General features: G+C 44.3%; 1 protein-coding gene across 2 annotated transcripts in view; it reads right to left on the bottom strand.

Annotated features, from left to right (window-relative positions):
- The window catches only part of CACNA1C (calcium voltage-gated channel subunit alpha1 C), a 692,837-nt gene that overhangs the window by 10,773 nt on the left and 656,370 nt on the right, over nt 1-25,694 (bottom strand). For both annotated transcript variants that reach the window (XM_023735710.1, XM_004381214.3), the window contains exons 34-41: nt 20,190-20,355; nt 19,457-19,584; nt 18,542-18,638; nt 16,446-16,548; nt 7,639-7,740; nt 3,886-4,013; nt 3,223-3,357; nt 1,208-1,560 (exon numbers count right to left, since the gene is read on the bottom strand). In XM_023735710.1, the coding sequence (XP_023591478.1) occupies nt 1,208-1,560; nt 3,223-3,357; nt 3,886-4,013; nt 7,639-7,740; nt 16,446-16,548; nt 18,542-18,638; nt 19,457-19,584; nt 20,190-20,355 (1,212 nt within the window). The remainder of the gene's footprint in view (nt 1-1,207; nt 1,561-3,222; nt 3,358-3,885; nt 4,014-7,638; nt 7,741-16,445; nt 16,549-18,541; nt 18,639-19,456; nt 19,585-20,189; nt 20,356-25,694) is intronic.

The following is a 25,694-nucleotide window of genomic DNA, read 5'->3' as shown; positions in this document are numbered from 1 at the left end:
GATCAGCAAACAAAGCCCAGTGCTGAGCACAATGCCCTGCTCACAGAAGGCATCAGTATACATCTCCATATATGTCTACTGAGTCGAAAGACTCAACCCAGCTCTGTTGATGGGTGGTTAAACCAGCCAATCTTCAAGAGAGCAAGGTGGATGGATAGCTGATTTGACTTGCCATTATCAGTCATTTAAATGCCCAGGCCATGTGGGCTCGTATGTGACCATTTGAAAACTGGCGTGATGAAGGGAAGTGACAAGTATGCTGGCTCCTTGGGTAGATGCAGCATCAGGACACTTGTCTACGGATTTAGAAAGAAACTTGCACTTTTCTGTTCTTTGTTGACCTAGAGGGCAGGAAAGGAGATCTTCCCAAGAACTTGGCATACTGGGGACCTGTCCAGCCTGCTCTGGAGCAAGTGTCCTACTCTGGAAGAGCAGCATAACTCAGGGTGATGTGGCAAGATGCAGAGGTGTGCGTGGCCTCTCCCATCACCCCCTCGGGGAGCCTGGAGCTGCTGATATAACAAGGATGAGACCCTCATTGGCCTGGGCTGCACTTCCTGAGGCCCAGAGCATGGAAGGAAGCACCTACCGTCCAAGCACATCATAGCAATGCGTCCTAGAGTACCAAGGAGCAGGATGGGGAGAAAAGAGCAAGTCAGGAGGTGGCGATTCCATTAAACTACCAGGAATGATCCTCCACTGGGGCAGAATGGGTGTTCCAGAGAAGAGCCACCTGCCACTAAAATGCCTCCCCTCCCAGGAGGTTATAAAGAAAAGGTGGTAATGCAACTCCCATCCCAGTCGGTGGGAAGGCTAGGTCTAGGCAGAGACTTGGGGAAGGGTGGAGGGAATGGTTTCTGTTGTATGGCCAGAATACAGACATCTCAGAGGGTCACGGTTCCTCTGCTCGGGTGGGAAGTGAGAGGAGAGGAGGCTGTGTTCAGAGGTGTGGCACCTCTTCACGCTGCTGGTCAATGGGGATCTTGGCTTATCCTGAGTGTGGCTGCTGCCTTTAACCAAGGACACTACTTGGGAGGTAGCACAGTGCCTACCTCCCTTTCTGGGGTCCAGCACAGCAGCCTCCATCCCCAGCCTGAGGGGTGAATGGTAGGTCTGGGGGCCAAACTCTCCTCCACCCATCTGCTCTTGGCCAGAGTGTGGGAGGCCCCTATGCATGGGCCCTGGACTTCCCCACCCTCCTGCTTACCTCTTGGAGCTGAGCTTCCATGCTGACTCCTGCACCCGGATGGCAGGAGACAAGGGGGGCCCATGGCCCTCCACGGTGCTGACTGTGCTGGGGTAGCCGGTGGGGCGGGGGAAGCGGCCCAGGACAGTGTTGTTGGCATTGTTGATGTTGGCGTTGGAGCCAGTGGACGAGTAGCTGCTGGGGGTGAAAGTGGAGTCCACCAGTTTCTCGTGGGAAGGCGACTCGGTGTCGCCTTGGCTGTTACCCGCCTTGTTGATGTGCAGTGGGCGCTGGGTGGTGAAGGTCTGGGGGAAGGTGCTCCGGCTGTCACTTTGGTAGTAGCTGACATGGTTGCCGAACAGGCCACCGGCCCTCTGTAGGCAAGACGGGATGGGGTAGGTGGAGGAGAATGCCCCCTTAGCTACCTCTCCTCCTCTGAGGGAGAAGCCTCAAACAGCCAGGTCTGAGAAGTCTAGGGCATGGGAAGGTTGTCTGCCCTCCAGAGAGGCACAGCTGCACCAGGAAGCACATGGCAGATAGTGAAATTCTCCATCTGCATGGCTTGGCAGCCCAGGAGAGGGAGGGACCCAGACACTGACGATACCACACCTTTCCTCTGAAACAGCTGCGGGGGATGGCAAGCAGCAGGATCACCACATCTGTGGGAACCAGGCCAGACGAGAAGGCTGCTGACTGTAAGAGGTGCCCCAGAAGTTTCTGAAAGTTTCTAATGAATCCCTTGAAGACTAGAATTGAGTTTCAAGGATGAGTCTAGGATGGCAATCCTTAACTGCAGCCAGCTGCTTGGTTTGGTGGAGAACACTGTGAGGGCCGAGGGGTGGGGAAAAGGAACCAGAAGATTCTAGCTAGATTTTAAAGGAAACCCAACTGGCTCACAGAGCTTAAACTGTGTTGGCCATATAGTTTGGAACATAAGAATGAAGACTCTACTACGTCAATTATATTATGGCCTCCTTTTCCCCAGGAGATTCTTAGAGCGTTCAGATTAGGAATCAATGTTTTCCCCAACATTCTTTCCTTGTCCTGGGCAAGTGGGCAGATAGCTATTTGCAAGGTCACTCTAATCCTTGACGTGAGACTGTCCCCAGGATTTGGTGAAGGAGCATTTTCAAACCAGGCAGTCTGTCTGGGGTTCTGTCCGATGGTATTACTGCTGGTGCCATGTCCCTGAGGCCATTCGGTGATGAGTACTTATGGTGATGAGAATGAGGATGGTAATGAGAGGACAGCCATAGGTGGGATGAGGCTTATTTCACCTCCCTGGTTTTTCTGTAGCCTAGGAACTGGGCATGGGGAAGAGGGTGGAGGGATACATGTGAACAGGGCTCCGGTACAATTGCGGTCAGTAGTTTCTTCCTTGCTATAGAGGGGAATTTTCACCAAATAACTTTAGGGGTTAGGCAAGGCATGCAAATGAGTGCAGAGAGCTGGATGTGAGAATTCTGGCATTCCAGCTCTGTGGTCAGCCTCAGGGTCCAGGAACAGAGAGCAGGAGTGGAAGGGACTTGTGTGAACTGGAGAGCACATGCTCCGTCTCCAGAGGGCAACCACCACTTGGTCTGGCCCTTTGTTGCCATGTGGAAATGCAAGCCCCAGATTGCCAAATTTTCTGATTTTTTTCTCAAGAAAAGCCAGAAATCTAGATTTTAATTTGACCGTGCCAGATTTTCAAATGCTGCAAACCAAACAGGTCTGCAGATTGGGTATGGCCCAGGGGCCACCACTTTGTGACTTCTAATATGAAAGTTTCTCCTAGGAAACATTTCTGTTAGGAAGACGGCTCTCTCCCTCCTTCTCCACCAGCCAGTGAAGCTCTGAGAGCTGCTCTGTCCTGGGAGTTGAGAGAGTCAGCTTAGAAAGATGGAGGGATGAGGAGACAGCGGAGCGGGAAGGGTTTGGAATCTGCCAGAGCTCAGGCGTTTTTTCCTGGATTTTCTTGGCAGAACAGCCCACCCTCTTTTGCCTACAAACTGAACCTTGAAAAGGTAAAAGAGTGCTGCTGTACATCCACCTACCCTGAAGATGTCGTCTTCGGAAGCAGCAGACACGGCCTCCTTCATTGCCTTGTCCAGCTCCTCCTCGGCCGTCAGATCTCCAGAGATGGCCCGTCGGATCTCAGGCCCAAGGTCATGCAGCGTGCGCAGGCCAGCCTGGAACCCAGAGGACAAGTGAGGCCCCGGTCCTTTTCCACCATAGCTCCTAGTCAGCCATCACCCAGAGCCAGGGCCTCATCCTCAAGGAGCCCAATGCTCCTGGACCCAGCCACCCCGGCTCAGCTTCTCTGCAAGGAGGGAGCCTCAGGAAGGCGTATCTGTATATACGGCCAGGCAACGTGCTTCTCTGGAAATCCATTCGTCCATGCAGGAGGAATGAAGGCCAAGAACTATGTGTATTCACATTAGGAGGAGTCACCAGGAATCAGGGGCTGCCACAGGAACTTCAGGAGAGCTTGCAAGAACTCTAGAGGGCTTCTATGAAGGCAGGCAGGGCTGTGGATGGCAGCATGTGTGCAAGGGGTGGCAGGAGGAAGAGGGGTATGTCATGCTCTACTCCCACCCCATAACCTTCAGAAAGGCTTGGATCCTATAACCCTCAAAAAGGCATGGATTGCTCAGAAAGTTTCCTTCTGAAAAGACCTGGACTTCCTCGGGGTGTGGACACCTCCTCTAGCCCCTCACCTGAAGGGACAGGGTATTCCTCTGGGAAGGCTTGCCCACAAGCCCCTGCTCTTTGCGCTTCTTGAACTTCCGGAAGTACTCTTGGATCAGGAAAGTGGCGTAAAACTTGCCAACCGTGACCTCATCATCTACGACATATGAAGAAAGGAAAGGGAATTAGAGGTAAGCACAGGAATTAAGTTGGACAACAATAATTGTTTTTTCTTAGTATTCTAACTTTAAGTTTTTTAATTTAATTTTTAAAGAGATAGTATATTCACATGGTTCAAAAAGAAAAATACATAAAAAGTTATACAGTGAAGTCTTGCTCTTACCCTATCCTCTGCTAATTACTACCTCCCAATGGCCAATCTCTTGTATTAGTGTTTTGAGTATTTGTCCAGACAGTCTTTATGGAAGCATAAGCAAACATATTCTTATTCACCTCATTTTATAGAAAAGGCAGCATATTGCCAACCTTGTTCTCACCTTGCTTTTTTCACTTAACTAACACTGTTAACTTTTATTCGATTCCGAAGCTTCAAACGCTCTTCATAAACTGGCCGGGTTCCCTAAGTGCACATATAGTTCTGCTTGAGTTGGAGGGAGGGGTTCATGGCAGGGAGCACATTCCTCCTGTCTGAGTTTGAATTTTTCTTTCAAACCAGACAGATCGTGTTTCTTATCAGGAGGTTTGGCTAGGTCCCTGCTAGGCTGACACCCAAGACTAGACATAAAAAAGATTCTGACTCATAGTGACCCTATAGGACACGGTAGAACTGTTCTATAGAGTTTCCAAGGAGTGGCTGGTGGATTAGAACTTCCAACCTTTTGGTTAGCAGCCATAGCTCAGCGTAGCTCTTAGCCACTGCTCCACCAGGGCTCTAAGACAAGCCATAACATAATTAGTCTCTGTCTTGGGAATGGACCAGATGGTGGAGAAGCCAATAAGTTTCCAAGGGGAACATTCCATGCCCAACAAGCAGCCCCTCTGCTCCTTCTCCTAGTTCTTTGTAAGGAGAGGGCAATGCACCCAGGAGACAACTGGTTGGATTATATCTAGGGCTTGTGATGGTTCTCCTGCTCCTACTTGTCCCTTAAGAATAGCCACATTCATGGCAGAGATGAACCTTCTACGTTGCAAGGGTCTCACTGGGGGAGGGGAAAACCCCTGAGCCCCTGTCCTGTATACTCAGGGAGAAAGAACTACATGGTAGAAAGAGCAAGGAGTTCCGGAGTCCCTCAGACCTAGGTTTGAATTCTGAATCTGCTGTGTACGTGCCATGTGACCTTGGGTCAACTACTTATGTTCGAAGGATTTTAGTTCCTTGAGCAAACTTCATACAATGGTTGTAAGGATTAAATAAAATAGTGTACATAAAGCATCAGGGGGTACTTGGCCTACTTAGGTGATTCTTCACTTAGTCATGCTTTCCCTTTGGGCAGTGGTTCTCAACAGGGGTGGTATCACCTCTTAAAGAGTGTTCTGGAAAGGTCTGGGGCGTTGTTTAGTTGTCACAGTGATTTGGGAGTGCTATTGGCATTTAGTGGTGCTAGATGTGTCTCCCAAAGCACAGGCTTTTTTTTTACACAGCAAATAATAGCTTTGCACTCTGCACGGCTTTTAAGCACCCTACTAAATGTTCATGTGGGGGAGCAACCTGCTCATAATCACCTGAGCTTAGAACCTAACTCTGTTTTATATATGAATGCACAACATTTAAAAAAATTTTTTTATTGTTGTAGTCTAAATGAAGTTTACATTTCAAATTAGTCTCCCATACAAATTTTTATACATACATTGTTATGTGACCCTAATTGCTCACCCCATTCTGCGACAGCACACTCCCCCTTTCCGTCCCTGATTCCCCGTGTCCACTCAGCCAGCTCCTAACACTCTCTGCCTTCCCATCTCACCTCTGGACAGAAGCTGTCCCTTTGGTCTCTAGTATCTAATTGAGCTAAGAGGCACACTCCTCACGAGTATCACTTTATGTCCCACAGTCCAGTCTAATCCCTGTCGGAAGAGTTGGCCTCGGAAATTGTTTTAGTTCTGGGCTGATAGAGAATCCAGGGGCCATGCTCTCCGGGGTACCTCCAGTCTCAGTCTGACCATTAAGTCTGGTCTTCTTACTAGAATTTGAGTTCTGCACCCCATCTTTCTGCTGGTCCATCAAGGACTCTCTGTTGTGTTCCCTGTTAGGGTGGTCATTGGTGGTAGCTGGGCACCATCTAGTTCTTCTGGTCTCAGGCTGATGAAGTCTCTGGTTTATGTGGTCCTTTCTGTCTCTTGGGCTAACCCTTCCCTTGTGTCTTTGGTGTTCTTCATTCTCCTTTACTCCAAGTGGTTGGGACAAATTGATGCATCTTAGATGGCCACTTGCAAGCTTTTAAGACCCCAGACGCCACTCACCGAAGTAGGATGCAGAACATTTTCTTAATAAGCTTTGTTATGCCAATTGGCCTAGATGTCCCCTGAAAGCATGGTCCCCACACCCCTACCCCTGCTACCCTGTCTCTCAAAGTATTTGATTGTATTCAGGAAACTTCTTAGCTTTGGTTTAGTCCAGTTGTGCTGACTTCGCCTGTAGTGAATGCACAACATTTTTTTTTTTGCATGGTTTTAGCGTAGTACAGTCTTCCAGGAATACAACTGCTTTGTAAATTGAAGGAAGACTGTGCTTTGTTTTGTTTGAACTTGACCAAACAAATTGTATCCCTGATGGCAATGCCCTTTGTGGTATCTGAGTCAGCCATTGTATCTGACCCACCTGTACTAGTCTGCATTTGCAGCTGTCACTCACAGTCATGGTAATCCTATGTACGTGTGTACGTATACACATATATGTATGTACAATGAAACCTGTGACAGCCAGACTCCACAGGACTGCTTTGTTTTTCTGGCCCTGCAAGTTTTCCACATTTGACAGGGTGCAGTCATACCACTTTTCTATTGCTCTTTATTAGTGGAAAATATTTGCATTTTCCTTCTCTGACAGGTTTCCACCTTACACAGGTCCCTGCTTTCCCAGGTTTGACTGTATATACACTTATATTTAAATATATGTATTTAGGGCTTACTTCAAAATGCCAAAAACAAAGTGTCAACAATATTCAACATTTCCTTACTTCTTTTAAACACAAACTCATTCATTGTAAGCAGGTGTGTGCAAGCATTTTACTAGTTAATTATAACTTCTGCCATAGTTGTATCTGAGCTTTTATATATTGAAAAACATTTAATTTTAATATATTTTATATTAGCGTTAAAGCATTATACAAATATCTTGGAAATTATATGTATAGGAAGGTTATATTATCTATGATTTTCATTCAGGATGGTAGTAGGGGCATTATAAACTGTTTGTTATAGAAAGGGACTTTGGGCTTGATGGAGTGGGAAACACTGTCCTAGGAAGAACAAAAAGAATTTCAACCAAGAGGGGACCTCATGGGATTCTTCCTTTAGGGCCTCATTATTCCTAGAGCAGTCAGCCCAGTGGTTTATGGGGAAACCTATACTTTGTGGCATTTCCTTGGAAAGTTCTGCCAAACATCTAAGCATCAAGGGGACTTGCCTAGACCCATCTGTATACATCAGGATTGGACCAGATTTCCAACCTGACAGTCTGAATCTGAGTTTGAAAAGGCCATCGCACCCTAGTCCCTTCTAACAAATAGGGCCTTTGGGTCCCACAGGGAGGGTCTAGAGAAAGCAGGCTCAGCAAGCCCAGTGGACTCAAGAACACAAGCCTTAATCCAGGGAGCACTTACCACCTGCGGGGGGCACCACTTGGTCCAGGAGCTTCATGCTGGTCCGCTTCCAGATCTTCTTGATTATTGCCCGCAACTCCTCATTGGCTTGTTCTAGGTTCCCTGACGGAAGGGAGATGCAAAGCTGAAAATTACCATCAGCCCCTTGGAGGGCCTCCTTAGCAGGCTGATCCCTCTGAATACAATGGGAAGTCAATGCTAAGGAGACTTTGCCCCACAAATACCCTAATAGTCAGTTTCATTTTCTTTCTTTCTCTCTGCTTTTCTCCCAGGTCTTCCCATTGTCTACCTCCTTCCTCTTCCTCTTTATATTTTTCTGTTTTACTTCCTTTCCCCTTCCCTTCTGCCCCCACCCCGTCCACTTCCATTTCTTTTTCCTTCTCTCCCGCCTGTTGCTCAGGCCAGCCAGTAGCGTCCTGTCAACTCCACCCATGTTGCGTTTCCTCACGGAGGGTCTGATGGAGAGACTGTGGGTGCCTGGGCTGAGCTGCAGGTCTCTGGGCAGCTTCACCAACACCCACTCACTCATCCACTGAACAACCTCCTCTGCCTTGCGGGCAATAAGGAGGCTGCTCCCTCTGGGTGGCATTCTGCGTGTACTTCCTTGGGCTGCCAGAGGGAAACAGGGATGACTGAAAAGAAGAACAATCCCCCCTGGCAAATCCGAAATGGAGCATCGGATGCTGTGATGAGGTTCCCAAGGGGTTGCTATTGTTAGGTGCCATCAAGTTGGCTGGACTCATGGGAACTTAATGTACAACAGAACAACAGGTTGCCCGGTCCTGCACCATCTTCACGATCCTCGGTATGTCTGAGTCCATTGTTGTGGCCATTATGTTCATCCATCTCATTGAGGGTTTCCCACGCCTTTGCTGACCCTCCACTTTACCAAATATGGGTGTTCTTCTCCAGCGATGGGGCCCTCCTGATGACACATCAAACGTTTAAGTGAGTCGAAATCTCGGACAACATTCTGTGATGCATAGGGTTTTCACTGGCTAATTTTCAGAAGTAGAATGTCAGGCCTTTCTTTCCAGACTGTCTTAGTCGGGAAAACTGTCCATCAAGGGTGACTCTGCTGGTATTTGAAATACCGGTGGCATAGTTACAGCATCATAGCAACACGCAAGTCACCACAGTAAGACAAAATGACAGATGGGTGGTGGCTCTGTTGGGGAGGAGGTGATAAAACCTAACTGTGGAAGAGGAAATCAGAAGACGCTGGGTTCTGTTGTTTTGGACTGATGCACTGTCTGGGCTTAGTTTCTCCACTGGTAAGACAGGCTTGATTATCTACCTGTCCCATGCAGCCTCAGGTTACCGGCTTTACACAGGTGAAAAAGGAAAGCTGAGACCTGCAGCTATAAGAGGAGAGGTGTTAAACTGGATTGAAAGATGCCCCCAAGGTATCCACCCACCTCTAACTATGTACATGCCCTACATAATCCCTGGGACTGCGAATATGATGTACAGTATTTTACTCCAGTGATCAAGTTCTGTTATATGGCACATTTGACCCTAAAATAGGGAGATATTCCAGGTGGGCCTGACTTAATCACGTGAGCCCTTTCAAGCGGAGACTTCTCTCCATCTGGGAACAGAAGAGGGAGTCAGAGAGAAGGGCTTGGCTGGGCTGGAAGAAAGCAAACACCCATGTTGTGTACCTCCAATGGAGAGAGGCGGCCTCTAGGAGCTCAGAGTGGTCCCAGTCAACAGTGAGCAGGAAGATGAGGACCCCACTCCTACAACTGCAAGGAAATGAACTGTGGCCAACAGCCTGAAGGAACTTGGATGAGGATTTTTCTCCAGTCTCCAGAACAGAACACAGCTCGATTAATATCCTGATTTCGGCCTTGTGAGGCCCTGGGCATACAACCCACTCCTGGACTTCTGACCGACAGCACAGTGAGCTAATAAATGGTGTTGTTTTAAGCTAAGTTTAGGGTGATTTGTTATGCAGCCATGGAAAACCAATACACCAAAAAACCTGTTGCCATTGAGTCAATTCCAACTCATAGTGGACCCTACAGGACAGAATAGAACTGCCCCATAGGGCTTCCAAGCAGCAGCTGGTGGATTCAAACTGCCAACCTTTTGGTTAGCAGCTGAGCTCTTAACCACTGAGCAACCAGGGCTCCATAAACAACAACAACAACAAAAAAACAATATAAGCAACAACAAAAAAACCAAACCTGTTGCCGTCAAGTCGATTCCAACTCATAGCAACCCTATAGGACAGAGTAGAACTGCCCCATAGAGTTTCCAAGGAGCGCCTGGTGAATTTGAACTGCCAACCTTTTGGTTAGCAGACGTAGCACTTAACCAGTATGCCACCAGGGGTATTTAATGCTATTCTATAGGATAGACAGCACGGAATAGAGGATGGGAGGTTTGGGGTCAGGCTGCCTGAGTTCAGATCCACCTCTGTGGCCATGTGGGATAGCCAAGCAGGAGAGAGCAGAAGTGGTCATGGAGAGGGATTAGAGGACACCTGAGTTCACTGTTTGAGCATCAGGTCCAACAGTACCTGAAACCAGAGGGCAAGCCCTGGGCATTCCAGTTATGAAGCCAATAAATTCTCTTCATGGTTAAGGTGGTATTGTTACGCTGCTGCATGTACAATGGGATTGGACTGCTGTGATCCACAAGGTTTTCATTAGCTGAATTTTGGAAGTAGATGGTCAGGCCCTTCTTCCTAGCCTGTCTTAGTCTGGAAGCTCCGCTGAAACCTGTTCAGCATCATAGCCAACACACAAGCCTCCACTGACAGATGGTTGGTGGCTACACGTGAGGTGCTTCAGCAGGGAATCAAACCCTGGTCTCCAGCACGGAAGGTGAGAATTCTACCACTGAACCACCACTGCCCTCTTCATAGTTAAGACAGTGTTTTCTGACACATTAGAAGACACTCCTAATTAATACAATATTCAAACACACTTTCTTCCAAAAGAATCTTTCATATTTTTTCAAGCCTTAATTTTTCATAATAATCTATGCAGTTGTAGACCTTTATTGACAATTGTTTCATATCATCTAAGTATTTTAAAATATTTTCCTTCTGTATTCTGATAATGTTGAATTTTACCTGAGCCCTATGATACTAGAAAACAGAGATGGTTAAAGAAATCCCCCACCCTCTGTGTTCAGGAAAATGGTTTACTGCAAATAACCACTCTTCCCATATGACTTAGATAAGACTCACAGATGCCCCCTTGCTTACCTATGAGAAGGCCAGACCAAAAACCAAACCCAACCCAACCCACTGCCATTGAGTCTGACTCTTAGAGACCCTATAGGACAGAGTAGAACTGCCCCATAGGGTTTCCAAGGCTGTAAATCTTTACAGAAGCAGATTGCTACATCTTCCTCCTTTGGAGCAGCTGGTGGGTTCAAACCAGTGACGTTTTGATTAGCAGTCAAGCACTTTAACCACTGTGACACCAGGGCTCCTTCAGGCCAGACACAGACCCTCCCAATTCCCATTGCTTGCCTATAAATTGGTAACTAAATAGCTTGTCCTCACTGACCAATCAGAAACAAAGTGCTTGTTAACCAAACTTTGGTTAAGCTTCTCTCCATCCTCCAAGCCCATGAACTGTGGCCCGCCTTCAGCCTGAGCCAACATACTATCCCTTTTTAAGGGCCCCTCCTGTACAAGAGGCTGGCCTCAGTGTAAAACATTCTGATTTAATATCCGATGACATCACCTTTCACCCTACACCTGGGTTTTTCCTAGTCTTGGAAACCCTGGTGGTATAGTGGTTAACAGCTACGGCTGTTTTTTGGTCAGCAGTTCGAATCCACCAGGCGCTCCTTGGAAACTCTATGGAGCAGTTCTACCCTGGGGGTCACTATGAGTCGGAATCGACTCGACGGCAACGGGTTTGGTTTTGGGGTTTTGTTTTCTCTGCCTCCATAAAAGAAAACTCTTTTTTCCTAATTCTTTCAGTCACGTGCAGAGCCTACGGTCAGAGTGTTCTTCCTGTTACTATAGACCCCTCCCATCTATGAGAATAGTCCATTTCCTCCCTTCTTTCTGAATAAAGCATCTCCCTATCAAAGTCTGGACTTGTTTTTATTTCACAATTCCAAGTGGAATGTTTGCTTGGCTTGGTATTGGACTTGGGACACAGCTCTAGCTCTCTGAAATAGGTGTTGATTTCTTTCCACTCTCAAAACTCTGAAGGGTGAGGACTGAGACAGATCTTGTTCTCACAATTCTGACTTTTTCTCACATTTCTTTCTAGTTGCTTCTAAGAACTGGCCTTTGTCTCCCAGTCTTAACATTTTAACAAGTATGTGGCGGGCCTGTCTCTGATGAAGGCTTGCCCTTTAGTGAGGCACTCAGGCCCTTTGATAGGCTGTTCTGCAATGTCTTTGTGTTTAAAAGATTATCTTTCATTCTTGACTGTAGTTCCTACATCACTTGCTCGCTTCTTCCTTTTTCTTGGGGAAGAAATACCGGCTGTCTGTATTTGGCTATTTTGATCAGTCCCTTTTGTACTGTGATCAGCTATTGGTATTTAGCTGAGGTTTGGTTTGCTCTGTCAGTGCATCTTAAACGTTGCTGAATCTTGGCTTTGGTGCATCAGTGTTTTTCATTCCTTTATGCGGTTTATCAATATACATCAGGCTTTAAGTATTGCCTACCGCATGTCTGTCAGTATGTTGTACTGTGGTGGCTTGCATAGCACTATGATGCTGGAAACTATGCCACCGGTATTTCAAATACCAGCAGGGTCACCCATGGTGGACAGGTTTCAGCAGAGCTTACAGACTAAGACAGACTAGGAAGAAAGGCCTGGTGATCTACTTCCAAAGATTAGCCAATGAAAACCCTATGGGTTACAACAGAACATTGTCCCAACTCACTTGCCGTGGACACAATTAGGAGGACATCATGCTGGTGAAATGCAGAGGGCCAATGAGGGCAAGGGAGAACTCTGATGAGATGGATTTCCACAACAGCTGCCACAATGGACTGAAACATGCTGGCAACAGTGAGGATAATGCAGGCGACTTTTATTTTGCTATCCGTGAAGCTGCCATGAGTCGGAGTTGACTTGACAGTATCTATCATCCATCCATCCATCCATCCCATTTGACAATTTCCACATAAGTGGTTCAGTGACATTAGTTACATTTTTCACAATGTGTCAACGTTCTCATTAACTGCATTCTGGTTGTTCCTTTTCCAGTACTCTAGTTTCCCTGCCCCCCTTGTCTTCTAATCTTTGCTTTAGAGTAATTGTTGACCTTTTGGTCTCATATAGATTTTTTTTTAATGGAGCCCTGTACTCATGGGTAATATCCTTTATTTTGTGTGCCAATCTTATGTTTGGCTAAAAGGTGACCTCAAGGGATAGTTTCAGCTCAAGGTTTAAAGAGTATTTCAGGGCAATAGTCTCAGGGAGTCCTCCAGTCTCACCTGGTCCAGTAAGTCTGAACTTTTAAGAATTTGAGTTGTGTTTTTCTCCCATTCTATCCAGGTTCATCTATTGTGGGCCTGATCACAGTGGTAGCCAGGCACCATCTAGTCCTTCTGGTCTCAGGGTGGATGAGGCTGTGGTTCGTGTAGGCTGTTAACTCTGTAGACTAGTTTCTTCCCCGAAACTTTGGTTTCCTTCTTTCTCTTTTGCTTCTAACGAATAGAGCCAACAGTTGTATCTTAGATGGCCGCTCGCCAGATGCTACTCACCTCACTAGGATGTAGAACGTGAACTTTGTGGTGCCAATTGACTGAGTTGTCCCATGATACTAAGGACCTAAGCCTTCAAACTCAGAAAACTATTCTTGCAAGAAGTTTTTTATGTTTGAGAAGTAACTGTGTCCTTTGTGAATATATATGAATGTACACACATATCTACTAGCATGTACATAGTTACTTTTATCTGTGTGCCCGTATGTACTCACCTGTACCTACCCATACACATATATGCCTATACACCTACATATGTGACCAGACACTCATTTTTTGGTTATTGTTAGTGTTGTTGCCAAATTATATATGTCATATTCTTTAGCACAAAAGTCCTTTTCTCTTGTGTACTTTTTAGTGGCATCATTTACTTTGGTCAGTCTGTGCTCATTACACCCACATTCTGTGCTACTTTTCCTATCACCAAAAATAATAAGTATCTACAATCTGGAGAGTGACTCCCTGCCCACACCCCCATTCCTGGTAACCACCAATGAATATTGGTCTCTGTATATGTATGTATTCTTGTCTTCTTATGAAAATGGTATCACACAATATTTGTCCTTATGTGGTTGACTTATCTCACGTAGCATTATGTCCTCCAGATCCATCCATATTATAATATGTTTCTCAGACTCATCATAGTTCTTTATGATTGCATAGTATTCCATTGTATGTTATGTATCACATTTTGCTTATCCACTCATTTGCTGAAGGGCGCTTAGGCTCTTTCCATTTTTTTGCTATTGTGAATAGCAAAAAAAACTCTGTGGATGTAGTGAACATAGTATTGCAGCATATTCCTTTTAGTAGTACATTATAACGTCTTCTCTCCTTGGAAAAGAAAACCTCTTCTCCCTGAACATAAATGTAATAACATTCATTGTAGAAAATTTGGAAAGTAACGAAAGTAAAGGAAGAGGGTCAAAGTCACTGCGGATTCTACCACTCTGTGATAACCAATATTAGCATGTGTATCAGTTTCCCAGAGTTGCCATAACAAAACATCACAAACTTCGAGGCTTATAAGAACAGCAGTGTAGGTGTCCACATCAATGTGTCAGTGGGGCCATGTGCCCTCCAAAGTCTCTAGGGAAGATCCTTTCTTGTCTCTCCCAGCCTCCAGTAACCCCAGGTGTTCCTTGGCTTGTAGATGTGTCTTCACCTGGCTGTCCTTCCTCTGTCTGTCTCTCTGTGTCTCTTCTCCTCTTTTATAAGGACACCACTCAGACTGAATTAGGACCCATCCTACTCCAGTATGATCTCATGTTAACTGATAACATCTTCAAAGACCCTATTTCCAAACAAGGTCATGCTCACAGGTACCAGGGGTTAGGACTTCAACATATCTTTTTGGTAGACATAATTGAATCCATAACAACCTGCTAATAAATTTTCTTCCAATTTTTCTTCTATGTTACACACACATACACATATTAAATGTGTCTTCAATTCTTTTGGCAGTTAGAAATATGCTTATTTACACCTATTTCAGATGGAGTTATTGCACTGGCTACTGAAGGTACATGTTTTTAGCCTTTACTGTCTTTTTAGTTTAGCAGTAGGACATGAGCTATTTTATTTTTGTTTTTAAGATGGGCTCATAATTTGACATGTATCTTGTTGGACAGCTTCGTCTTTTCCTTCATTTCAGGTGTTCCTATTTCTGAAAGGATTTAACTGAGAGAAGTCACTTCTATGAGTTATTCACTGAACTAAACTCCCAGATGTCACTACCTTTCTTAGTTTATAAATGAAGAAACCAAAATACAGAGAGAATAACGGACTTATCCCACACAGTATTAGCAAGAGGACTCAGATTCAAGCCTTCTCTCTCCCTGCCCAGCGCTCCTTCTGTTGAACTAAAGCAAAACACTGCACCTGGCAGCCTGAGATGCTAAGATTGAAACTTAAGAAAGGGAAAAGAAAACAGACTGCCTGTCTTATTTGTGTTTTCTCTAATTACTGTATCACTGGGTTTCAAACTTTAGCTCACATATGAATCATCTAGGCAGCTGGTTCAAAATGCAGAGTCCTGAGCCCCCCTCCCAGAGATGCTGAGTTAGTAGATCTGGGCTGGTGCTTGGGATGCAGCATTTTAAACAAGTTCCAACAGCTGATTTTGAGGTAGGTGGTCTTTTGACCACATTCTAAGAAACACTAATAGACTGGAAGTTCTTGGAAAGCAGGGATTGCATCTTCTTGTTGCTATTTGCGGTTGAGTAGATTCTGACTCATGGAGACCCCACGTGCGCAGAGTACAACTGCTCCATAGGGTTTTTAAGGCTTTGACCTTTTGGCTGCAGATCGCCAGGGCTGTCTTCCAAGGCGCCTCTGGATGGGTTCAAATAGCCAACCTTTCAGCTAGGAGTCAAGCGCTTAACCATTTGTACCACCCAGGGATATATTATAAAGCCCTTCCACAAAGTGATTCAGAAATACTTTTCCATTATAAGGACAATAGGTTATCTTAGCCAAGGCTGCTGCTAGCTGTAGGGCACCTTTGTGCAAACTAGAAGGAGGAGTCCCGGAGTCCCTCCAGGTGGAGAAGCCGTGGGCGTGACCTGGTAAGTAGAGCACAGGTGAGGTTTACCACCACTGTCTCTTCCCCATGGTTGGCTGAGCACGCTTGTGCCAGGTGCAGTCTGCTCAGCTGTAAGCAATGACCTTGACCTTAGTCATCATTTGCCACTGTGTCCCTTTCCCAACACAAGGCCTTTAAACAGGGAGTTAAGCATTTGAGAGACCCACCTGTAGCCAATAAAATTCGATTTAGATGGGGCTTGGTTCTGCTTCAGGTAACACTTCTCTCCTTCTGCTTTATGGGTTATACCCTAGAACCTCAAGATATCACTCAGAAAAATTTCCAGGGTTTGATGGAAAACGAATTCAAAATACATAAGGCTCTAGCAAGGCGGCCACTCAAGAAACAAAGAAAGCCTGACTGGGCCAGGCCCCTCTAACGTTCCTGGATGAGAACGCTATGCCTGTATCACTGCTCTGACAGTAGAGACTGGAGAGTCACTGACAGCACTTCACAGGCTCCCTCTCTGGTTCGTCTGCTAGGTCTCCTGAGCAGCTGTCACAAGGGCTTGCAGATGACCCTTACCTTCTGTTTTGATCCTCAGAGCTGTCCTCACCAGGGCAAACAGGGTGGCATTGAACATGACCGTCCCATCACTGTTTAGAGGCATGTTCATGGAGACCAGGCGCTGCAGGGGAGGGGAGGCAAAGCCAGTGACTACAGCAAACATTTCTCACAGGGCCCACACAACCACCGAGGCAGGAGAGTACTGGGAGGGGGCCTCCAGCTCCTGTGGGTGTTGTGTGGGTGTGTTGGGAGCAGGTAGGGTAGGAAGCTTAGGTCACTGAAATGCATTCAAAACCTTTCTGGTGGGTGACGGGGGTGGGGTGGGGGTGGGGGAATCTTGGCTTTGCCTTATCTACTCCCGCCCTCTCTGTAGAGTGGGGGAGGAATAGCATTTGTCCTCTTTAGACCTTCGATTCCATGAAAGGATGTTAAACCCACTCCCCCACCTCCCCGCCTGTTCAAATGTCTGCTATAGGCATATGGGGCTGCTCCCTCCCTACTGGCAACAAAGAACAGCTGCATACCAGGCAGTAGATGGGTGCTCACTTGCCAGTCAGCATTCATCAACAGCCCAGATAAGGGAAACAATAACCAGAGGTTTGCTTGCACATCGAAAATATACATTCCCTATAGATCTGAAAACATTACTTATGCACCAAGCTGGAGCAGATGCTAGCTGACACTAGATAGTATTGTATTCCCCTTTCCCTCCTGTCCTACCACCACAATTAGCTTTCGTTTTGCAAAGTGTGGTCCCATCAGCCCACTCTGGAGTCATTATAAGAAAGAGCACCATGAAACTCGTTGTGACATCTATTTGAAGACGTGGTCACGGATGGTACTCATTAGATCACATGGTATCCTCCTGTTAATCTTAGTGCCAAGAAGGGTTATGCTTTCCCTGAGTGACTGGATCTTTTTGAATCTCATGGACAGTGTGAATTGTATAACTGTCAAAGTTTCTCTTTCCAAAGAGGCCATCAGAGAACTGAAAGTCCTTCTGTCAGACACCACAGGATGTATTTCAGCCCTATTCTGGCTGCACTCGTCCCCGCCCTTGCTTTCCATTGTGCTTTTACCTCACTTTTAATTTGTTCTCTTTTCCCCTTCTGCATATTTTCTATACTCTTGGAAATCTAAACTTTTCTTGGAACAAAGTGGAGGTACAAAAGAGGAAAAACAGAGCATAACAGAGCACAAGTAGAAGGTTCTCTATACCTTCGATTCTCTATTTTCCATGAGTGGATTACCCACAGAGCAGAATCTTTCTGCCATTTGTGTTTCTTCCTCTATAAGGCTCTCTGACCTCAACTCCTCCCAACTCTGTTTCAGCTCATTACTATTCCAACAGGGGGCACAGAATGGCAAGCACAGGGGTGAGATGGCAATTGAAAGATAAGGGGAGAAAGTGGAAATGACACTCTTCAGTGACTGCTGGGCTCCATGTCAGGAATTAGGGTGAGAGGTGAGAGGCAAGAGAGGCACCAAGGGCACACGATTTAAGGAGGCACTCACTCGTAGGGTCGTGCAAGTGCCATACGAGCGAGAGTTGAGTCTAACAGAACGTAGGGTGTTTGCCTTAAGCTTTTTTTGGGTCACGGACTCATTTAGGAATCTGACTGAAAGTGAAGGATCCCCTTCCCAGTAAAATTCATGAGTGTTTCAGTGGTTTTGCTACAACTTTAGGACTTCACAAGTTCCTGAAGCCAATGCATGGGCTCTCTAATGGCTCCTGACTCCAGGAAAAGAACCCCTCACCCATACATCCTAGGCTGGGAAATCTCCCAGGATGCTTGGGTGGTGTCTTCTCTGTTGTTCCAGAAGCAGCCTGATGGGGCAGAAAAGTTCCACTCTGAACAAGGTCCTTTATTCAGGATTGGGCACATGGCTTGCTGGGGGATGTGAGGCATTCACTCTTTGTTCCCTCAGAGTCTGAGCACTTAGAGCTGCCAGGAACCTTAAAATATAACCTGGCTCGGCTCTCTTTTCTTCAGACATAAAATGTTATCTTCATTCCCTGAAAGGATCAGTGGCCTGACCAAGGTCACAAGAAAATAGGTGTCTTGCCTCCTATCTTGTCTCTCTTTTCCCCTTGAACCCAGGTCATCTCTTACTTTGCAAGCCACGCGGTGAGGACAGAGCTTCCCAAAACCCAGTGGGGGTTGAATCCGCCGGAGTAGGGTCACCACATCTAGGTGTTTGATCCGACCCCTAGAAGAGGAAGGTCAGGAGGAAAGGGCAGTCAGAGGGTCACAGTCTAATGGCTATGCAGTCTAGGACTCATGCAACTGAGAGGTGGGGGTCCACCCACAGAGGGAAACTCGTTAGAGCTGTAGCCTGTTAGACACACGTGGTGCAGAGCTGTAGAACTGCATGGTACAACGCTAAAATCAACATACATGTGTTTAGATTTTAATGAGCAATTTTCCATTGGTGCTATGTTCAAGGTAGAAGGGATTTTATAGTGCACTGTGGTTCTCAACATGTACTTCTGCTTCAATCAACCACCATATGACCAAGAGGTATTTACTGAGTGTCAGCCAAATATGATAGATTGATCAGGGTATCCTTGGACCACAGGCAGGAATGGAGTCAAGATATGCCCAGCCCTAAATGTTCTAACTTGAGTGCTCACTAGTTATTCCTGGCATTGAGGTCTCCTATCCACTGAAAGGAAACCCTGGTGGCGTAGTGGTTAAGAGCTCAGGCTGCTAACCAAAGGGTTGGCAGTTCAAATCTAGCAGGTACTCCATGGAAACCCTATGGGGCAGTTCTATTCTGTCCTATAGGGTCACTATGAGTCGGAATTGACTCAACGGCAGTGGGTTTTATCCACTGATGATAACAGTTATGGTTCATGACTTAGTCAACGGTGCCTGACCTTCTTTACTGGCCCTTGACCCTTCACCCTGGGGTCTGATGGCAATTCAGTGTTTCAGACTGATCCACCCAATGTTGACCCTTCTTGCACCTCTCCTACAGGTAGGGCCACTCAATTGCCTAATCAAGATTTCCTTCCGGGAACTTACTTGGCTTCAGGGTCATACTCTGCCCAGATTCTTTTAAATTCATCCAGATGGTGGGGACCAAGGATGGACCAGTCCCTTGTCAGGTAGTCAAAGTTGTCCATGATGACAGCTACAAAGAGGTTGATGATCTGCAGAGAGTACAGGAGGTGTTCTAAGAGGACCTTCCTACACACTTGACACTTGAATCCACTTTGCCAACTGCTGCCAATGAATGGCAGATGTCAGTATTTCCAAAGACCAATAGATCATCATTTAAAACACCAGCTCCTGGAACGTGGGTCTCTTGGATATAAACTTGACACAGCTCGCCTTGGAGTTGTGAGTGATGAACCCTCCATACAGGCTGGACAGCTTCCCTCATACCATGCTGCTGGGAAGGGCTGCCAAGAACAGAGAGTGACTTCATCTACCACCTTTTCCTCACTTCTCAATAAAAGGCCAAAAGAGAATAAATTCCCTCCAGCGTTCTATACATACACATTCCCCTGCCCTCTGGGACACTGCCACCATGACAAGGGCCAAAGAATGGACAAGCAAGATGGTAGTTGGGCTTTCTGGGCTCTGGCCAGGGTCTTCTGCCCTTAGTGTGGCTGGACACTCCTATTGACTTAGTCTTCCCAAGTCAGCTCCTTAGACGAGGTTGCCCTGACCACGAGCTGCAGAGAAAAGGGCTGGAGCTGTCCTGAAAATGTACCCTCATTCCCTATGGCTGATGAGTCCTACCGCAGCTTACCAGGAAGGCACAGAGCATGTAAAAGCTGATGAAGTAGAAAACCGCAAAGCTGCTGCCACAAGGCGTTTCCCCTTCTGTGCTGTTGCTGGGCTCAGACTCTGGGGCACACTTCTTGCCTGGCATGCAGGCCAGCATGATGTCCTGCCAAGCCTCCCCTGTGGCACACCTGGGGGAGAGAGACGAGAGAACCTGACACCCATGTAGCCAACCTCAAGTGACTGAAACAATCAAGGCATCCTCTGGACCCCTCTCAAATTCCTTTCTCTTCCCTTCTACTAAATTGAGTTTGGTATTTATTGTTCCCTGAATATTCTGGTACATTTACTAAATACAAAAATATATAGCATGGTTTTAAAACTTTATGTAAATAGTAACAGACTGTACCTTTTCTGCAAACTTGCTGTTTTTGCAGTCCATGTTGTTTTTGAGATTTAGCCATTTTGATGTATTTGGCTGTAGTTCATTAATTTTAACTGCTGTATAAGACAATATTCTATGAATATACCGTTTTTTAAAATCCATCCTCCTGTTATTGGATATTTGTTTCAATTTTTTTTTTTTTTTTTTTTGCTATTACAAATAATACTGCAATGAATATGCAGGTCCGTGTCTTGGGTATCAGCTTAGAAGTGGAATTGCACCATTGAAGGTACATGTGTCTTCATTTTTACTAGGTATTGCTTGCTCCTCAAATGCTTTCCCAATTTATACTCCTACGACGAGTGTAGGAGAAATGCCATTGCTCTACAGCCTCCTCAACACTTGGATATTAGTGACCTTTAAAAATGTTGCTCATATGATGGGTGTGAAATTATTTTTCATTGTTGTTTTAATTGGGATTTCCCTTATTAGTGGGTTGAGAATTTTGATTTCATCTTCTTTTGAATTGTGTGTTCATATTTTTGCCTGTTTTGTTTCATGGGTTGTTTGTTTTGGTCACTTCTAGGATTTTAAAACTATATATTCTTTATCTCAATCCTTTGTCAGTTACATGCATTGCAAGTACCTCTTCCAGCCAGCTTATCTTTTAGCTTTATTTATGGGATATTTTGATGCATCAAAGTTTTACATTTTAATGTACTCAAATTTACAGCTTTTCCTCTATGTTTTGTGTTTTCTTCTTCTTGTTTAAAAAATCTTTCTCTGTTCTAAGTCATGAAGGTATTCTCTCACATGATCTTCTAAAGTTTGGCTTTTCACAGTAACCCATTAATCTGGAATTTATTTCTGTGTTCAATGTGAGATAGAAATACAATTTTATATTTTTTTGTATAAACCAATTGCTGTCAAGTCCCTTCCGACTCATAGTGACTCAGAACTGTCCCATAGGGTTTCCAAGGAGCGGCTGGTGGCTTTGAACTGCAGACCTTTTGGTTAGCAGCTGTAGTTCTTAACCACTGTGCCATGAGAGCTTCTTGGGTATAGATAACTTATTTTATTAATATTATTTATTAAATAGCATATCTTTGCCTACTGATTTGAAATAATTCTTCTGACATAAATTGTATTTGCATAGATGCGTGGGTCTTGTTTTTGGCTTTCTGTTCTATTCCACTGGTGTATTTGTCTATCTTTGGTACCAGTGTACCACGTTGTTTTAATTACTATAGCTTTATAGTAAGTCTTGCTCTCTCACAAAGTGAATTCTTTCAGCTTGTTATTCTTCAAAATTGTCTTGGTTGTCAGTATGGCCCAGGTGCCAATCAACTGGAATCAATGCCAGCCTGGTTGGGGCAGAGCAGGCAGCCCTGGTTTAAGGCAGGCATTAGTCCTTTGGCTGCTGGGTTGGGGAGCCAGCTGGAAGGTGTCAGAGAAGGGCCTGAGTCAGGGACCTATCTACAGAAAATAAGGCCTAGGGTAATTAGTGTTAAATTGCTGAATGATCTCTCACAGTGGGTGATGGAAATTGTGATGGCCAATAGAAACTGCTCATTGGCGCCCTGCCTCAAGCTGCACCAGGGCACGCATGCAACGCCCAGGGCACATGCCCTACCCCACCCACAACCTGGCCCCAGATAGGCCTCTGCCTGCAGAGCCCACACAGGGGGCTCAGGGGAACCACTTTTAACAACAGATGAGCAAATATGCCAAAATTGTAACAACCAGGATAGCCATGCTGGTGTATACCAGCTGGATGAGGGGGCTGGATAGAAGGGTAACATTCCACTGTTTTATTAAAGTTTTATGAACACAGTGAAAGAAATACTGTTTTCCCCCATTTTCTTTCCATTGAAGTGCAGGAGACAGTGGGTGTCCCAGATCACAATTCACTGGGTGCTTTACCCACTGGAGTCATTATAAAAGAAACCAAATGCAGACATAACCACCGAATCTTTCTTAGAGGAGTTATCTGCGTGTTCAGGATTGAATTGTGTCCCCCCAAAATATGTGCTGGAATCTTAGCCCCTATACCTATGGATGCAATCTAATGTAATGTAATGACCTTACAACTAATGTAATGTAGGAATCCCTGGATGGCCCAACGGTAAAACACTCGACTGCTAACTGAAAGATTGGTGCTCCAAACCCACCCAGAGGCACCTTGGAAGAAAGGCCTGGCGATCTACTTCCAAAAGGTCACAGCCTTGAAAACTGTATGTAGCAGTTCTACTCTGCATGCATGGGGTTGCCATGAGTCAGAACTGACTCCAAGGAAACTGGTTTGGTTTGGTTTCAGTTTCATGTAATGTAATGTAATCACTTTCCACAACGCAATCTAATGTAATGTAATCAATCAGTTGAAGTCATACCAATGTAGGGTGGATCCTAAACCTAATCATTTCTGAGTTGTATAAAGAGCAGCATAGACATACACACACAGGGGGAAGAGGAAGACAGATGATGGAGACAGGTGCATCTACAAGCCTAGGGACTCCAGGGATTGGTGACAGCTACTATAAGCTGAAATAGACAAGGAAGGACCTCCCCTTAGAGATGTACCCTGAATTCAGACTTCTAGCCTCCTAAACTATGAGAAAATAAATTTGTTCTTTAAAGTAAAAAAAAAAAAAAAAAAAAAAAAGTCTTGTTATTCATTTCTTTTTTTAATTCGTAGACACATTAGAATCAGCTTGTCAAGATCCATGAATAATTCTGTTGAGAGTTTTACTGGAGTTATATTAAAATATAAATTAACTCAGGAATCCTGACATCTTTATGATATTAAGTCTCCCAGCCATGAACATGGTATATTCCTTTATTTAGATCTTATTTAGTGTCTTCATTAAAGTTTTATAATTTATCCATATATATCTTTTGTTAGATTTATTCCTAGGTATCTTATTTGTTGCTATCGTAAATGGTATATTTTAAAAGTTGTATTTTCTGTTTGATTTAGATGTAGAGGGAATGCGATTGATTTCATATACAGAAAACTTGCTAAATTCTCTTATTAGTTCTAATAATCTGTAGTTTCTCTTGGCTATTCTATATAGGCAATCTTTTTTGTGGCAAATAAAGACAATTTTGTTTCTTTTTTTTCCAATTCTTATTTATTTTTCTTATTGCATTGGATAAAACTTGCTATATAATGTTGACTAGAAAAAGTGATAGAGAGGATGTGATCTTGCCTATTATATTTACTAATTAGTTATTACCAGTTGAGGAATGTAACTGTTGTTCTTTGTTAATTGTCTGCCCTGCTGATCCTATTAATGGTTATGAAGTCTTTTTAGTTGATTTGCTTTGATTTTCTACTTGGATAAGCTTGTAAACAATGACAGTTACGTCTACTCATTTCCATAGTTATACTTCTTTTTTTTTTTTCCTTACTTGTTTTAGGCTTATGTTACTCTTACAAGAGGAATGGGGAGGTTTTCCACTTCCTTGTCTTCCTAGAAAAGCTTACATAACATAGAAACAATCTATTCCTTGATGTTTTGGTAGACCTGACAAATAAAAATATTGCATCTTGGGTCTTTCTTAGGGCTAAAAATTTACCTACCTTTTCAATTTTTATTGTGGTTAACTTATTTTTATTTTCTTAAGACAATTTTTGTTATTTATATTTTCCTAGAAAATCACCCACTTCATCTAGATTTTCCAATATGTTGGCATACATTTGTTCCTAATACTCTCTGTAATTCTAAAAATCATCTCCATGTCTGTAATTATGTTGCTCTTCTAATTTCTATGTTGTGTATTTTTTTCTTTAACAGATTTAACGAAGGTTTGTCTATTTATTGGTCTTCTTAAAGAATCAGCTTTAGGGTTTGTTGATCAAATCTATTTTGGTTTTAATATTTTATTAATTTCTGATTTAGTCTTATAAATGTATTCCTTCATATTTTGAAGTTATTTTGATGTTCTTTTTCTAATTTACTAGTTTATTATAAATCTTTTTTTAATAAAAAATTTTAGGCTCTGAATTTTCCTTTGGCATTGATCAACGTATCTCACAAATTTGAAATACAGTGCTCCTACTCTTCCATTTCTAAGTAGTTTGTAGTTTTAGTTTTGAGTTATTTAGAAGAGTAACTAAAAATTTTTTAATGTTAATCTTTATTTTTTATTATTGTGCTTTAGATGAAAGTTTAGAGAGAAAATTAGTTTGTCATTAAACAATTAATATTGTTTTGTGACATTGGTTGCCAACCCCGTGAAGCGTTAACACTCTCCCCTTCTTTACCTTGGGTTCCCCATTTCCATTCGTCCAGCTTTCCTGTCCCTCCAGCCTTCTCTTCCTTGCCCCTGGGCTGATGTGCTCATTTAGTTTCATATATGTAGTTGAGCTACATGTATGATTATTTTATGTACCTGTCTAATCTTTGGATGAAGGATGAACCTCAGGAGTGACTTCAGTACTGAGTTAAAAGGGTATCTGGGGGCCATACTCTCAGGGTTTCTCCAGTCTCTTGTCTGACCAGTAAGTCTGCTCCTTTTTTGTGAGTTAGAATTTTGTTCTACATTTTTCTCGAGCTCTGTCTGGGCCCCTCTATTGTGATCCCTGTCAGAGCAATTGGTAGTGGTAGCCGGGCACCACCTAGTTGTGCTGGACTCAGTCTGGTGGAGGCTGTGGTAGTTGTGGTCCATCAGTAACTAAAAATTTTTAAGTGTATAGGTTTTGGAGAGGCTATTGTTTTATTAAAAAAAACTAAAACTCAGTTTTTTTAGGGAGTCCCTGAGTGGCACAAACAGTTAAGCAATTCGGCTGCTTATCGCATGGTTGGCGGTTCAAGTCGACCCTGAGGCACCTCGGAAGAAAGTCCTGGTGATCTACTTTGGAAAAATCAGTCATTGAAAATTCTATGGTGCACATGGAATTGCCATAACTTGGAATAGACTCAATGGCAACTTTTTTTTTTAAAATTGTTTTTATGGTTAATTTCTAATTTTACTGTATTAAAGTCAAAGAATTTTTAAAAATCTTTGTGACTTAAATCTTGGCTAATTTTTTTTTTTTTTTTAAATATTTTATTGTACTTCAGGTGAAGGCTTACAGAACAGATAGTTTCTCATGTAACAGTAACACACATGCTGTTTTATGACATTGGTTAACAACCCCAC

The sequence above is a fragment of the Trichechus manatus genome, unplaced genomic scaffold (assembly GCF_000243295.1).
Source record: "Trichechus manatus latirostris isolate Lorelei unplaced genomic scaffold, TriManLat1.0 scaffold00081, whole genome shotgun sequence".
NCBI classification, from domain to species: domain Eukaryota; kingdom Metazoa; phylum Chordata; class Mammalia; order Sirenia; family Trichechidae; genus Trichechus; species Trichechus manatus.
The sequence above is the reverse complement of the archived record's forward strand: the minus strand, read 5'-3'. Positions and strand labels throughout refer to the sequence as shown.